At 39.0% G+C, this 14,253-nt stretch overlaps 1 protein-coding gene across 12 annotated transcripts in view; it reads left to right on the top strand.

Moving 5' to 3' along the window:
* Positions 1 to 14,253, top strand: part of UNC80 (unc-80 homolog, NALCN channel complex subunit) — a 229,660-nt gene that overhangs the window by 63,120 nt on the left and 152,287 nt on the right. For 9 of the 12 annotated variants that reach the window (XM_032403236.1, XM_032403254.1, XM_032403246.1 and 6 more), the window contains exons 15-20: positions 3,445 to 3,592; positions 5,774 to 5,922; positions 8,101 to 8,267; positions 8,997 to 9,095; positions 12,652 to 12,866; positions 14,017 to 14,123. In XM_032403236.1, coding sequence (XP_032259127.1) covers positions 3,445 to 3,592; positions 5,774 to 5,922; positions 8,101 to 8,267; positions 8,997 to 9,095; positions 12,652 to 12,866; positions 14,017 to 14,123 — 885 coding nt within the window. The remainder of the gene's footprint in view (positions 1 to 3,444; positions 3,593 to 5,773; positions 5,923 to 8,100; positions 8,268 to 8,996; positions 9,096 to 12,651; positions 12,867 to 14,016; positions 14,124 to 14,253) is intronic. The other 3 variants (XM_032403279.1, XM_032403272.1, XM_032403226.1) reach the window with 1 other exon arrangement.

Raw genomic sequence — 14,253 nt, 5'->3', positions numbered from 1 at the left:
GGCTGCTTTGTTTGAGAATGAACCTTGACTCCTATGTATTTGAGATCACGTCCCTTTGAACTGTGTGAAACTTGAAACTCTGCGCTTGGGCTTGCAAAACATAATTCTGTCATGGAACATGGTCTTATTCCAGCTCATTTTCATTTGCCTCAGCTGATTGCTACTTTTCCCTTCACTCTTGAGCAATAACCCACCTCCATAGCAAGTCCAAGCTGGGACAGTTGCCTCATACATACATTTGAATTGAAATCCTGAAAATAAGGGTTTTATGCAAATTTGAGTCCAGGAAACCCTTTGGCATATGATGGCAGAGTTTTAGGATCATGTCAACATCTAATGCCAACCCATTTTTTCTTGGTATTAGTTTTTGTCATGAAATGTTCACACAGTACTAGCATGCTGGGTTTCTTTATTAATTTCTGATCTATCCATCTATCCATCTATCCATCCTTGTCTCTTTCTTTTATACTCTTTATGTTGTATTATATTCATAGATTGTTTGTATGGGGGGGTTATATTCACAGTAATTAACTTCTAAATTATGAAGCGTGACCATTTTGACCAAGATCTAGATTTTGAGGCCCAAAATTTAAAAATCAAAATAATAAGGCAATAGAAAGCTGACATTGGCCCTATCTTTGAGCATGTGTATGTGATCTTTATTGTTTGATTTTTAATTCTATCACAGTATGAATAAATGCCTTCATGGCGAAAACATTATCACTCCTCATACAGAAGACCAATTCCATGAAATCACACATTAAATATAATAAGTGTCATGCTTTAGTTGGAGGTATAAACTGACTCTGACACCAGATCCTGTCTTTCTAGACTTGGAGAAAATAGGACTGGTTGGATCAGAAGCCACTTGAGAGACCATTTGCTGCTTAGTAGTCCACCACGCTTTCCTCATGAGACTACTGAACATTTCCTATCAGGCTGTCCAGACAGTTTTTTACCTGCCTTCTCAGCTTTCCTGACTTACAGGGCAACTCTTCCATTCTCTTGTAGCCCAGTTTAATACTCATTATAGGGATTATATTTGCCTCCCCTTGCTCAGCAAACACATTGTCCAAGAGATACAAAGTTGAGCCATTATCCCTGGGAAAGTCTAATTCAAGAAGCTGGGTCTTCACAAATTTCCAAAACATTGAATTTTCAGAAGTTACTTAACTTTTAAGATGTTAAGAATATTTCTTACTTCTACCAGATCAGGGCCTCTATACTTGGAAGGAAGGAAGGAAGGAAGCAAGGAAGGAAGGAAGGAAGGAAGCAAGGAAGGAAGGAAAAGAGAAAGAGAGAGAAAGAAGGAGGGACGGAGGAAGGAAGGAAGAAATAGAAGATTACTTTAATGATATACATCAAAATGCCTAATAATTCCAACATGTGTTTTTTAGGTTAATCATTTGCTGGTGGTCCCAAACTATTGAAAGGGAATTCACTCTGACAGTTTTAGATCTCTTGGAGAAGTTTAGAATATTCATTCAGAATCCAAATACTTAAGCCTCCCTCTAAAGAGTAGATTTGAAGCAATGCTGTCTTCCATGTATTTTGTAGAGAAGATAGGATAATTTGTGCTTCAGGGCTTTCCAACCCAGAATTTTAAAGTGCTTCATAAGTATACCAATAAGATCTTTGCAAATTCTTTATGGATGATGATTAAATACTTCTTCATGCAGGAAATATTGTATGTAAATGCTTTGAAAACATAATTTTATAGCAAGCAGCATTTATTTTGTAAGGGAAAAAAATGAGCTTGCCTAAGATCTAGCAATGAGTAACCTCTCTGGAATAAAAATACCCAATTTCTCTATATTCTAGGACCTAGTAAAGGAAGAATGAAAACACCTGACTTTGGGATACAGATGGGGGGATTACAGCAAGGTCAAACCAAGAAGTTTATTGCTCGTTCCAAGTTTCAGCCTTTGAAAAATCTTTCTATTTCCTCTCAAATTTTTCCAGAATCTTTCTCTGGCCCTTGATTTGTTGAAGTAGTGATATAACTTAACTTTTCTTCTGGGGAAACCATTAAGGGCCTACCTTGTAAGTTCGAATTCTTAGGGATTGCTTTTTCCAATCTTACTTCCATGATTGTGCCTGGTTGTCCAAAGTTTTCCATCCTCAGTTAAGGTGTTCCTCACCCAGTCATCTCCCTTTCCTTGATCCTTAGCCTTTTCCCTCAACCTAGAGTGTTCTCCTGTTATTTCCCCATTTCATTCCTTTGTCACGGACTTCCTTATATCTCTTACACAGAATGTGTCTTCAAGATACCAACTAATCTCTATTCATCCATCATCATAAATTCTTTTTGAAGGTGGGTGGTATCTAAATATGTTTGCCCCAGTCATTGTCTGGATTCTTCATAGGACTACTGGATCATAAGAGAAATAACCACAATAAAGGGCAAGACTCTGACTCCCAATTTTGGCTCTGCTGTGAACCGTGTCAACTCAGACAAAGTCCTTGACTTCTGTGAGCCTCAGCTTCCTCCATTGTAGTATTGGGAGGCTCATCAAATCACAGAGGTGTGAAAGTTAAATGTTGTTATGCACTTACAAGCAAGAAACGCATTTTAAACAGCAAAGCACTGCACACATGTGATTTTTCTCTTCATGGTAGGAGAGGGCTGGGAGGCTTTGAATGACACCAGATAGTATCTGCACATTCTGTCTATGGCCTTCTGCAGCCAATGACTGCCTTTATTTGTTCTGATGGTGGAATTATTCCCTTTCCCTTTGCCAGATGGCAGAATTATTTGCTGTATCATATGAAATATAATTGTGAGTATTAAGGTCTAGCCAATGGTTTCTTGGTTTTCATATCTATAAGGCCAATTTCTATTAAATATCAAACTTACACATTCAAATGCAGACACATAAATAAACAAACTAGACCTGCCTTTATTTTATGCTCCCTCCCTGCTTCAGGGATCTTCCCTTCCTGGCCAGATAAGAGAACACTAGATACCCACTTCCTACATCACTCTCACACACACCCCCACCCCCAGCCCAATTAAATCTACTTAAGTTCAAAGTAGCTGAACGTGGGAGTGGCAAACTTCTTCTCATTACACAAAGCCTTTGAGGTTTTCTAAACCTGGATGACCAATTCCGAAACCTGCCTAATTCTTGACACTTTGAGCTTTTTTTCATTAAGATCTTAAAATCTTGATCTTGGTGAAAAGACTGGGTTCCACTGGCACCAGCATTAGACATTAGCCTTGGGTTTTACTTGGAGCAGCCCTTCTCAAATAAAGTCCTTCATACTGCTCAGCTTATCTCTGCCCCTCTCTTGCTCAGACAAGAGGGACTAGCAGGGTTGGCCCGCACCAGTCAGCAGGGATGGATGGAAGCCTTTGCCTTCTGCAGGCTTCTGTCTCAGACTAATGGTATCCCTAGCTTAAGCTGGTACCTGTGACTTTTCACTTTTCTTCCTTCCTTGCAGGCCCAGAACTGCCTCACTAAGCTATACAAGCTAGATAAGATGCAGTTCCGACAAACCATGAGGGACTATGTGAACAAGGACTCTCTCAATAATGTAGTGGACTTCTTGCATGCTTTGCTAGGATTTTGTATGGAGCCGGTCACTGACAGTAAGTAGAGCTGTGCCAAGTTCCAGGAGAGATCGCTATGAGGTGAAGCAGGTAGAGTTTCAGAAGTACCCTGAATATGTGGGGATAGGATTTAGAGGGAAAGATGTGTGTGTGTGTAATAAAGTATAAATAAGAGAAGCTTGTACATCGTCTTTGATGACACATGTTGGAGGCTTTGTGATGACAACTTCCCTCAGCAAAGGGGATTTGGTAAAGCTGTGGCATCCTCACTGTTAGCCCGTCAAACCATCAGTCTTGGCACTCCTCTCCCTGTCACACGACTTTCTGTTGTATGACAATTGAGGCAGAAATCAAGGAACAAGGGAGTATATTCATTAGTTCAACAAATATGAAATGAGTACCTATTATGTGCCAGGCACAGTACTTGGAGATTTTTTTCACAAAGTAAAACAGGAAAAAAAAGATATATATAAACGTAGTAGTGCAATTTTGATATACTCATATACACCTACATATTTATACTGAATTTTTTTTTTTAAAGATTTATTTATTTGACAGAGAGAGAGACACAGCGGGAGAGGGAACACAAGCAGGGGGAGGGGGAGAGGGAGAAGCAGGCTTCCCGCCGAGCAGGGAGCCCGATGCGGGGCTCGATCCCAGGACCCTGAGATCATGAACTGAGCTGAAGGCAGACGCTTAACGACTGAGCCACCCAGGCGCCCCGAATTTTTTTTAAAACAGGCAAATGGATATATAGATAGCCCCACAAACCATTTTATAGCTTCATGGCTTTAAGAAAACCCCACCATAGAGACCTGTGGTATAGGGGGCCAGTGAACACTGATTGCATTCATAATAAACCAAACACCTTCAATTCCATTCGAATGCAAATGCAGTAATGAAATGAAAATGCTGTATGAAGCCTGAGTTGAATAACATATACCTTTTAATTAGAGCCTGGGAAGAAATAACTTCTTAGTATAGCCTTTTATGGTTTATATGATACATGTATGATAGTTGATTAATTTATAATGAAGATCTATTTGATGAATTTGGAAGCAGTTTCCCTATTTGTATCCCAGGCTTTATTGTTTGGTGATCCCATTAAAAAAATAATTGTTCCTTTATAGAGCCCATAAAATAATGTATATCATCAAAGATGTTTTAAGCTGAGCATATTACAAATTTTAAAAAATAATAAAGTGAGAATTGTAATTGAGATACTGCAAGAGAAATTCCTGATTACAAACTATTTTCTCTTTTTTAAGCTATTCGAGATAGAAACAAGCATAGACCAAAAGATTTCTTTCTATGATATAAAATCTAAGGATAATCCCCTGCCAGCTGACACAGACAGTGAGAGGTTGGTGATAAAGTGTATTACTTCAAGGTGACGAATCCGCCAAGAACTCTTGAGAAGTGGCTCACAGTGAATCAGCCAGCCAAACACACAGGTCCCTATCTGATTAGTTTTGGAGCTACACACACCCTGACCCTACAATCCATAGGTGGCTCACAGTCATTAGGAATCTTCTGCCACGGCTCCGGAATATCTAATATGTCCCCTACGAAATGCCTGTGGATATGTGAAAAACTGGCATAAAATGCCACCAGAGAGTGACGGCCTCAGTTCACTGGCATTTCACATTTCAGTGAGTCATAAGGAAGTGGCTCTAAGAGAGGTTATAGGTTTTCATTCTCTGAATGACTACAGAGTCTCTGGGAGCAAGAAGCTGCTGGAAGTTCTATGCAGATCGTGGCAGGACTTGGTCTCCTTTTTTTTTTGCCAGTGCAAGTGTAACTCCCCCCAACAAGGCCCTTCCCCACCTCTGCCTCCTCCTGCCCCATTCACCTGGTTGGCCCCACCCCTACTTCTGAATGACTGAAGGATTTCCACTGAGAAGCCAGCATTCCTCACCACCAGAAAGGCTGAATCAAATAAATTCTCTCTCCAATGAGGGATTATTTTTGCTAAGATGCATCAATAGAAACATTCCACAACATGATGAAATATATCCTAGTAAAGACTCTGAGGGAGACTATGAGTTGTTTATCTCCAAGTCTGTGTAAAGATGATTAAACCTAGGGGTATCTTTAATCGTTTGTTTCTGCATTTTGTGTAGCCCTTCACTAATTCCTGGGTGCCCTGTACTTCATTACTTCTTTAGCCTGTGTAGCTTAATGGAAACAGTGCCTTTAATTGGTGCCTTTGCATTCCAGACAAGGCTGGGTTTGGAAATAACTTCACCACGGTGGACAACAAATCCACAGCCCAAAACGTGGAAGGCATCATCGTCAGCGCCATGTTTAAATCCCTTATCACACGCTGCGCTTCAACCACGCATGAATTGCACAGCCCTGAGAATCTGGTGAGAAGTTCACCTCTTCTTCCCACAGGAGTTCTTGGTCTCCACTCTAAGACAAGTTCTCGGCCGTGGCCCTGGGAAGGACAAATTGAAGTCTAATATTCTGCACCTTAAAGTTAAAAATCTCTATTTTCCCAAAGTGACCAGTAACTCATGATGGAGCCTCAGTAGCACATTTCTCCTTGTTACTCATTAAACTACTTGAAAACTGACATATCTTCCTCTTCCACCTCATGGGTTCTGTGGTGGTTGCTGAGATAGTTGCAAGGTACTTCAAGTCCTTAAAGAGAAAGAGGTGCTCGGGCATAGCCTATTAGCTCATGAAATATTAAAGAATATTGTACCAACAATTTTTGAAACCACACTTACTTTAAAAATTAATGTAAATATGCTGCTGAAATTAGTCTTGTTTTCTTTTATGGAACACCGCAATTTTTTAATTACTCCCTCATAAATGACTGTGTTAATTAAACCACTAAACTCACAAGTAGTGTGGGAGAAGAACCAGGCTATAACAAGTTAGTGTTTAATTGCTGCCAAGGAGATTGTGGTTTGGGATACAAAAAGTAGACTAAGCCTGATGAATCCATATGAAAGATGAATTCAGTTCTCTCTGGGGAGTAAAAGTACATTTCGCTCTCTTACCAATTTGTTACATGTTGGGACTTCTATGTAGGAATCAGCCTATTTATACATATTGACAATATCTGCTAATCTACCTAAATCAAGAAAATCATTTTAAGCTATTCTAAACCACTGAGACTATTCACATACCTTGAGATAAACTAAAACCCTAAAGCAAAGGGAATTGAATTTTGCTGACTGCCAAAGCCACCTCAGCAAAGTTCTTGGAGTCTGAGAAAAACATGGGCACCGTCCATGTGTTTAATTTGGTGACAGCAAGAAGTACTTTGACAAGTTGATTATAATATGTGTGAGCACTTATACATTTTAGTCTGCAAAATCAGGTGTAGAAGAAATAACTGTATTTCTTAATTTTATTTAAATCATCTTGGTTTTGACTTGGAACCCCCATTCCACATTCCACCAGAACAGCTGAAAGTTGAACCCCAATATTTTTGGGTTTCTTTACTTCACAGAGTGGTGCAAAGATCCCAAGTCTTTGGTAGGACCTAGGACTCGAGAAGCTCCATGGGTCTCAACCATCTGTCCATACATATTATTTCACGTACTGCTCTCTGCTGGGTGCTTAGGGCTGGGCACTCTGGTGAATTGGAACCCTTGTTTTGGGGGGTCTTGTCCCATCTGTGGGGGAGCTACCAAAGAGTACAATGAGGGCACAAGATCTTTCTGCCCAGAGGACCGAAAAAACATTCTTTCCATGTTTTCCTCAGTTACTGTTCCTTCTGATTTTTTAAGGGTCGTGGGCATGATTGTTCCAGTGGTCTTAGGTTTTGAAAACCAAAGATACCAAGGTAAGTATTTCTTAGGCTTCTGTGCCTTGCTTTGCCATGAACCTTTCCTAAGGCAAAGAATGCAGAAACTACCTTCTTGAAGAGAAAGGAGGAAATGCTGAGTGAAAAGGTTAATATCTTAAGGAAAAAAGGTCCTATATATATTTTTAAATGTGGGTTCATCAATATATTGGTTTTAATAGCCCTGTATCATCTTTAGTTCATAGTCAAGTTCATGTTCAAATGGGCTTCAACATACACATTTGTTAAATATGTCCAGCAAAATGCACTCTCCTTGAATATCAGGCTCTGTTAGAAGTGTCTAGAGGACTTAGCATATTTTATCACAGTGATGCAGAAAATTTGGAGAAGCCAAAGAGGGACTGAAATCTCTAGTCTAAACAAACTTCTGATTGCCTTTTTTCTGCAGGCATCTCTTCAGAAGTCATAATAGAGAAAATTAAAGCTTGGGAATCCAGTGGTTTAAAGTGTAAATTGATTTCTTTCTAATGATACAGCCAACTTTCTGAATATGAAGCATGGTAACCATCCTTTTTCATACTAAGGATGACAGACAAGGTTCTTGGTAATGTTGCCATAGGAACAATGGACAGACTGGGTACCATCCATTTCGTTGTAGTAAAATGTCTTCCTTTTATGATTCTAATGCTGATCTAAGCCTAAGGAATTAATTTCTCCCTCTCTTCCTGTGAAAACTGTTTAATCACACAACTTTCCCCAAACTTTCCTTCTTGCATCCAAACAGGGGCTGTATTGTGACATCCGTCAGCTGGTCCAATTTATCAAAGAGGCTCATGGGAATGTCTTCAGGAGAGTGGCCCTCAGTGCTTTGCTTGACAGTGCTGAGAAGTTGGCACCAGGGAAAAAGGTGGAGGAGAATGAATCAGAATCTAAGACTGCAGGCAGTAAAAGGTTAGAAACTTGAGCTATAAATATTAGTATGGCCTTATGTCAGTAGAGTGTAATTTGTTGTAATGTCCATGTGGTTCACAGAATGGTGTGTAACTCTAGTGCAGGGCTGGAGGAACTGTCTTGTATAAATGGTATCACTGGTGATGTAGCAAAACATGTGTTTACTATGAAACAAATCCTGCTTCTCTATAAATCAAAGCGCAGTTCATCTCAGGCTTACATGCACTTGACCTTTATTTCATAGCTCTCAACAATATGGTGAAATGCTATCTGTGCTAGTCTTTTCCATAAATAATTTACATTTTTGTCCAGAGAGGAAAAGCAATTATGGATACCATGTCCTCCTGTTCAGTAAGTAATATTTTAAACATGGCAAAATACAAATTGCTGAGATGTGCCCTATTGTTTTTCCTTCTAGTAAATATAAATTTATTGTATGCCTATTCTATAAAATATGCCACTTAACAAGATTAAAAGAAACTCCTAAACTTAAAATTCTGCTTGTAGTTAATGACTCTGCATTGATGGTGGTATTCTTAGACAATAAGGCAGCTAGGTCATGAATCAAATGGTAGGAAATAAATTTCATACAGTATAGACTCATGACGACATAGGGTTTGCAAGCAATATATGTTGACTATAACGGAGTGTTTTGCTTTGTGAAGTATATGAAGTATTGAGGAGTGGTGTCCTGCTCTGTTTGATTGGTGGACTGCACCATTTGCATAGGTCAGAGGCAGGAAGCATTGTGGATAAAGGGCAGGTGTCCTCTGCACCTGAGGAATGTCGCAGCTTCATGTCTGGTCGCCCCTCACAGACTCCAGAGCAGTAAGTAACATTGATTTTCTCTCCAGTGCAGTGGGGCTGAGCACTTCCCACTGTAAGAAATTCAATTTTCCCAACTGCTATTTGTTTGCTTGTCATTATCTTTGAACTTTGCCTTGCTTCTGCCCTTTACTTTTCCTTCCCAAAGCCACTAATCTCTACAGACCCAAATCATAAATAACCAACCTCATGCCTGTGGGAAGCTTCCTTAACAACATTTCCCATTTCCAATTTCTACCCCACTTCTGCTTTTCGTGCACACTCCTGCAGATAAATCATGAAAACTAGCATGTGTATCAGGTGGGGTGGAGGTGTCATCTACTTTATTGCTTAAAATCACTTATAACTTTTTTTATTTAAATGTATTAATGGCTGTCAATGTGCTTGATGAAGCTTTTCCAAAAATAAGTAAGATAAACTTCTCTTGTGCTCTGATTTAGCTAAAACATAGACTCTACTCCATTTTCACCTTGGTCTTCTCCTGAGATCCATTCCAGTGTTCCCTGAAATCAATCAGTTTATCTCCACTTTTTATAATGGCAAAGTCAAAAGCATCTTAAAATTAGTGCCTCCAGAAAATGGGAGAATTACTATAGACACTAAACATACAGTCTAGTTCTAGGCAAGGCTCATTTGTCTTCATTCTTCTTTTGAGAACTACTTACTCACAAGTGGTGTGATCAGTATCTAAAATAGGAACATCATTCAAGATATACCATTTTACTTCCCCAAACCCTGGTTTACTATGAAACAATTACCTTTCCAGAAATTCTGCAGGTTTTATGGTATACCATAATGCATAGTGTATAGTCAAGGAAATCACTGTCATCAAATAGGACCATGGTAATTCACAACAAGCAAGGAAAACCTTCAAAGAACAAAAGCCTGGATAGTTTTTATAGCCCTTCAAAATCTTAGAGACTGTCTCTAAGTGCCTGGAGAAAAGTAAAGAGAAGATAAATCAACTCTATGAGTCTAGGGACCATGTGAGTTTTTGCTTACCATTATAGCCCCAATGCTTAGGACTTGACCCCCATAGTAAACACTTAATATCTATTTCAGAAATGAATGAATGAATAACAAGCAATCAATGAAAGGATAGAATTGTGAAATTACCATTAAGTTTTTGTTTCCTTTAACTTCCTTTCTTAAATGTGAGGTTTAAGGAAGTCTTTAAGGACATAGTAAAAAGTCAAACATAAGCTCTAAGGGAAAAAAATTAATGTAAAGGGCAAAGTTCTGTAGCTGAATAGCCACAAGACTAGTTAAAGTCTATACATACAGAGCATGAGCAGAAAAAGGAGAGAGGGCTTTTTTTCCCCCACAGTAGCACTAGCAACTATTAAGCAAATATGATCAATGAGAATGATCTAATAAGTAAACTGTATTTTAAAAATAAAACCATCTATCTTCATAGGTGATTTCATTTTCTAGATGGCAAAATATTTTCTTTCTCCAGTGTTCTGATATCCCAGCATTGAGCATGGGTCTGTTCTTTCCCCTTGAATAAAGATACATGTTTTAATATGCTTCTGCATAAAAATTTCCATTTGGAGGGATGTCATGGAATGTTAAATATAGAGCTTTTCCCTGATCTGAGTGGGCGCAGGAGTTGAGCATGCCAAATACCCTGTTTAGCACTGGAGAAAGGTAGGTGGACAATCCTGGTTACTCCTTTATCCTCTCTTTCTCCTGCCCTTCCCTCCCCTTCTGGCCCTTCTCTTCTTCCTCCTTAAATAAAAATAAACTAATTAAATTTAGAAGCAGTTTCATATGCTCATTTCTCTGAAACTCATTATCAATACACACCATTGGACAAAGCTGATGTAGCATTTTATTGAGATGTTGTCTCACCCAAACCATGTGGTCATATCATCGTTGTGTCCCACGTTCCCTAAAGGTAAGAAACTCACAAATTCATATCATATATGATAAACAGAATGTCCTGGTTTGAAATAAAAATAAAATGTAGTTAGTACTCTAATGAAATTTTGAGAGATAAAATCCGAACCTCCATATGAATATCTCCAGAAAATGATTGCCTCACCCAGTACTGTTGAATTTTCGGTAGATTCTGGATTCAATCCCAAAGCTTGTAGGCAAATCATTACCTAAAATTTCATAAACAAATTTCATCACATATTACTGAGTATTTTCTGTGACTTTTCCTTCCAACTTTCTAAAGTAAGATATGTTGCTGAAGTTGACAAATGTAGCGAAACAGAAAAGCAAATAAAAATCATTTTAAAATTGAAATACCATCAACTAGAGATAACCACTGTAAACTTTTGGTGTGCTGGGTACATTTTTGAGCATGTGTACATGCAAGCTCACAGACACATGCTCACATGTGTACTTTGTTTATTTAACATGGTGTTATTCTATTTCATCCATTGATTCTAAGCCTTCTAACTTTGCAATATATCTTCAACATTTCCCGTAGCAATCATCTTCTAAAATAGGATTTTGATGACTACAGAATATGCCATCAGATAGAAGTTCTATAATTTAATTATTTCTCTAGAGTTTAAAATTAGATTGCTTCCAGTTTTTCAGTGTTGACCTATAATACCTCAGCGAGCATTCGATCATCTTGTTATCATGTTAGTCATCATATACATGTTAGTATATTTTCCAGTCATTTCCTTGGGATAACTGTCTGGAAATTGGATTTCTCTGTCATGGCTATAGATATTGGTTTTGGATAACACATTACTAAATTACCTTCCAGAAAAGTTGAGTCTTTCTATCTCATCACTGGCAGGATGATGGTAACCAATTGCTTTCTTTTTTCCCCTCTTAATCTTTACCAATTTAATGAGTGAAAATAGGGATCTCATTTCAACTGACCTTCCCCCTCCCCCCCAATTCCTAGTGAGATTAACCTCTGCATATTATGGCCACTTGTCTTTTTCCTCTTGTGGAATGTCCTGGTCAGAAACCCCTTTGGATGTGTTCCCATTTGGCTTATTGAGTTGGACTAATTTTTTTTACTTTTAAACCTTACTTAAGCTTCTTTGCCCTGAGAAAGCTAAATAATCAGGCATGATAAAAATAATTTAGTAAACAGTTGCGGGATGATGCACCCCCTGAGTATGGTTGCATTTCACTTATTCATTTATTCAAATATCATTTGTGAGTTTATTTAGTGCCAAGAATTATACTATGCTGGGGTGGGGGTAGAGAGTGAGATACAGTACTGCACAAGCCTCTGGGAACCTTCAAAAAAAAGTGAAATATTTAGACATCATAAGTGCTTCTGCTATTATGACTCACACCTGCAGATGAATACCTGCAATAATATTTGGTCTTTTTATTAAAGTTGGAAAAAAACTGATTACCTCTACTTGACAGCTGAGACATGACTGTTTTCAGGAAGACTTCAGAGTCAACTTTGGTCTCACTCCTTCCACTCCCCCTCTGACTCATCCTAAATCCAAGCCCATCCAAGATCATCCTGCATGAATTGCGTAAATGTCATTGGCAGGAAGTTGAAAGAAATTTAAGGAATTTCCCATGTGTTGTCAGACATTTAACTCTACCCTCTGCTTGCTTTCAGTGATGAACAAATGCAAGGGGGCAACCTGGGGCGGAAGGATTTCTGGCGCAAGATGTTCAAATCCCAGAGTGCAGCAAGTGACACCAGCAGCCAGTCTGAGCAGGATACTTCAGAATGCACCACTGCCCATTCAGGAACCACCTCTGACCGTCGCACCCGCTCACGGTCCCGCAGAATTTCCCTCCGGAAGAAACTTAAACTCCCCATAGGTAAAAGTATGTCTGTATTTATTTATGGATTCTCTTATTCCCTGCCATGTCCTCAAATCAACTCATAATCAAAACAAAGTGATGCATGGTAGGGTAGAGAAGGGGAAAGCCTTCAAGTCACAAGGCTTAATCTTGCTCATTCATTCATTCATTCATTCATCTTTTTTTAGCAGGTATTTCTCAAACTCCTGCTATGTGCATTTATTGTGTGCAAACACAATGATGCTAGGCATCAGGGATTAAATGATGATCAAAATTACACAGTGCCCAACTTTACTGAACTTAAAATTTATTAGGGGTAACAGTCACTAAAGCAGATAATCCTACAACTAAGTGTGGTTGCAAACTTAATTTTATGGAGGAAATATATGTTGTGCCATGAAAGCATGCAATGAGGTCTGACCTAAATAGGGAGGAGGAGGCAGAGATCAGAGAAGGCTTCCTGGAGGAAGTGAGATTAAGATCTTCAGGGTACTTAGGGGAAGGAAGAAAGAGAGCTCTCTAAATGGTAGCAATATAATTTGTAAAAGTATTAGGAGGGAAGGAAGTGGAAGAACTGAGATGAAGAGAAGAGTGTGTGCACGACTATGACAGAGCAATGGGGACTTGAGCTTGTGAACCTTGCAGGTAAGGTTGGCTCTTCATCCTACAGCCCTACAGAGCCCAAGTGGGATGTTGAGCAAGCAGGTTAGCTTTTTCTAAAAGATCACTGCATAGACAACATACTGGAGGGAGCACAAGTGGTTAAGTGAGACCAGATAGAAAGCTGTCTAGTAGTCCAGGCATAAGTAATGGAAACTTGGACTGGGTGGTGACCATGTACAGGGAAGTGGACAGATTTGAGAAATACTTAGGAGGTAAAATCAACAGGACTTATTGGAAGATGTGTGAAGTGTCAAGGAGAACAGGATGGATTGTGGTTTTGTTCACCAAAGAGGCCCAAATTCTTTTTGTAGTGGTCTTATTCAGTCTTGTCATTTTATAATCCAACACTGAATATTCAAATCATGTACATTTTGAAAACCATTTGTTTTCACTTCAATTTACATTAAGCCATATAACTTTCATTGCTTGTTGAGCACATGCTGACATTTCTGTTTAATTCATTTGGGAGAAAATGCTATACTGGTCTAACTTTTAAAAAATTATTAAATAGGAAACTGGCTGAAGCGGTCCTCCCTCTCGGGCTTAGCAGATGGCGTGGAGGACCTTCTGGACATCAGCTCTGTGGACCGCCTGTCTTTCATCAGGCAAAGCTCCAAGGTAAACAGCACATCGCTTATGTAAGAGAACGTTGGAGTCGCTGATAGAAAAATTTCAGGACCAAGAAATGCTAAACACCTGGAGGAGCCAAATAAGAAAGAGTTGAAGAAACTGTCTTCAAATTGAACAA

Source organism: Phoca vitulina, unplaced genomic scaffold (genome assembly GCF_004348235.1).
Source record: "Phoca vitulina isolate PV1807 unplaced genomic scaffold, GSC_HSeal_1.0 scaffold1, whole genome shotgun sequence".
Lineage (NCBI taxonomy): Eukaryota > Metazoa > Chordata > Mammalia > Carnivora > Phocidae > Phoca > Phoca vitulina.
This window is presented reverse-complemented; position numbering and strand designations above follow the sequence as displayed.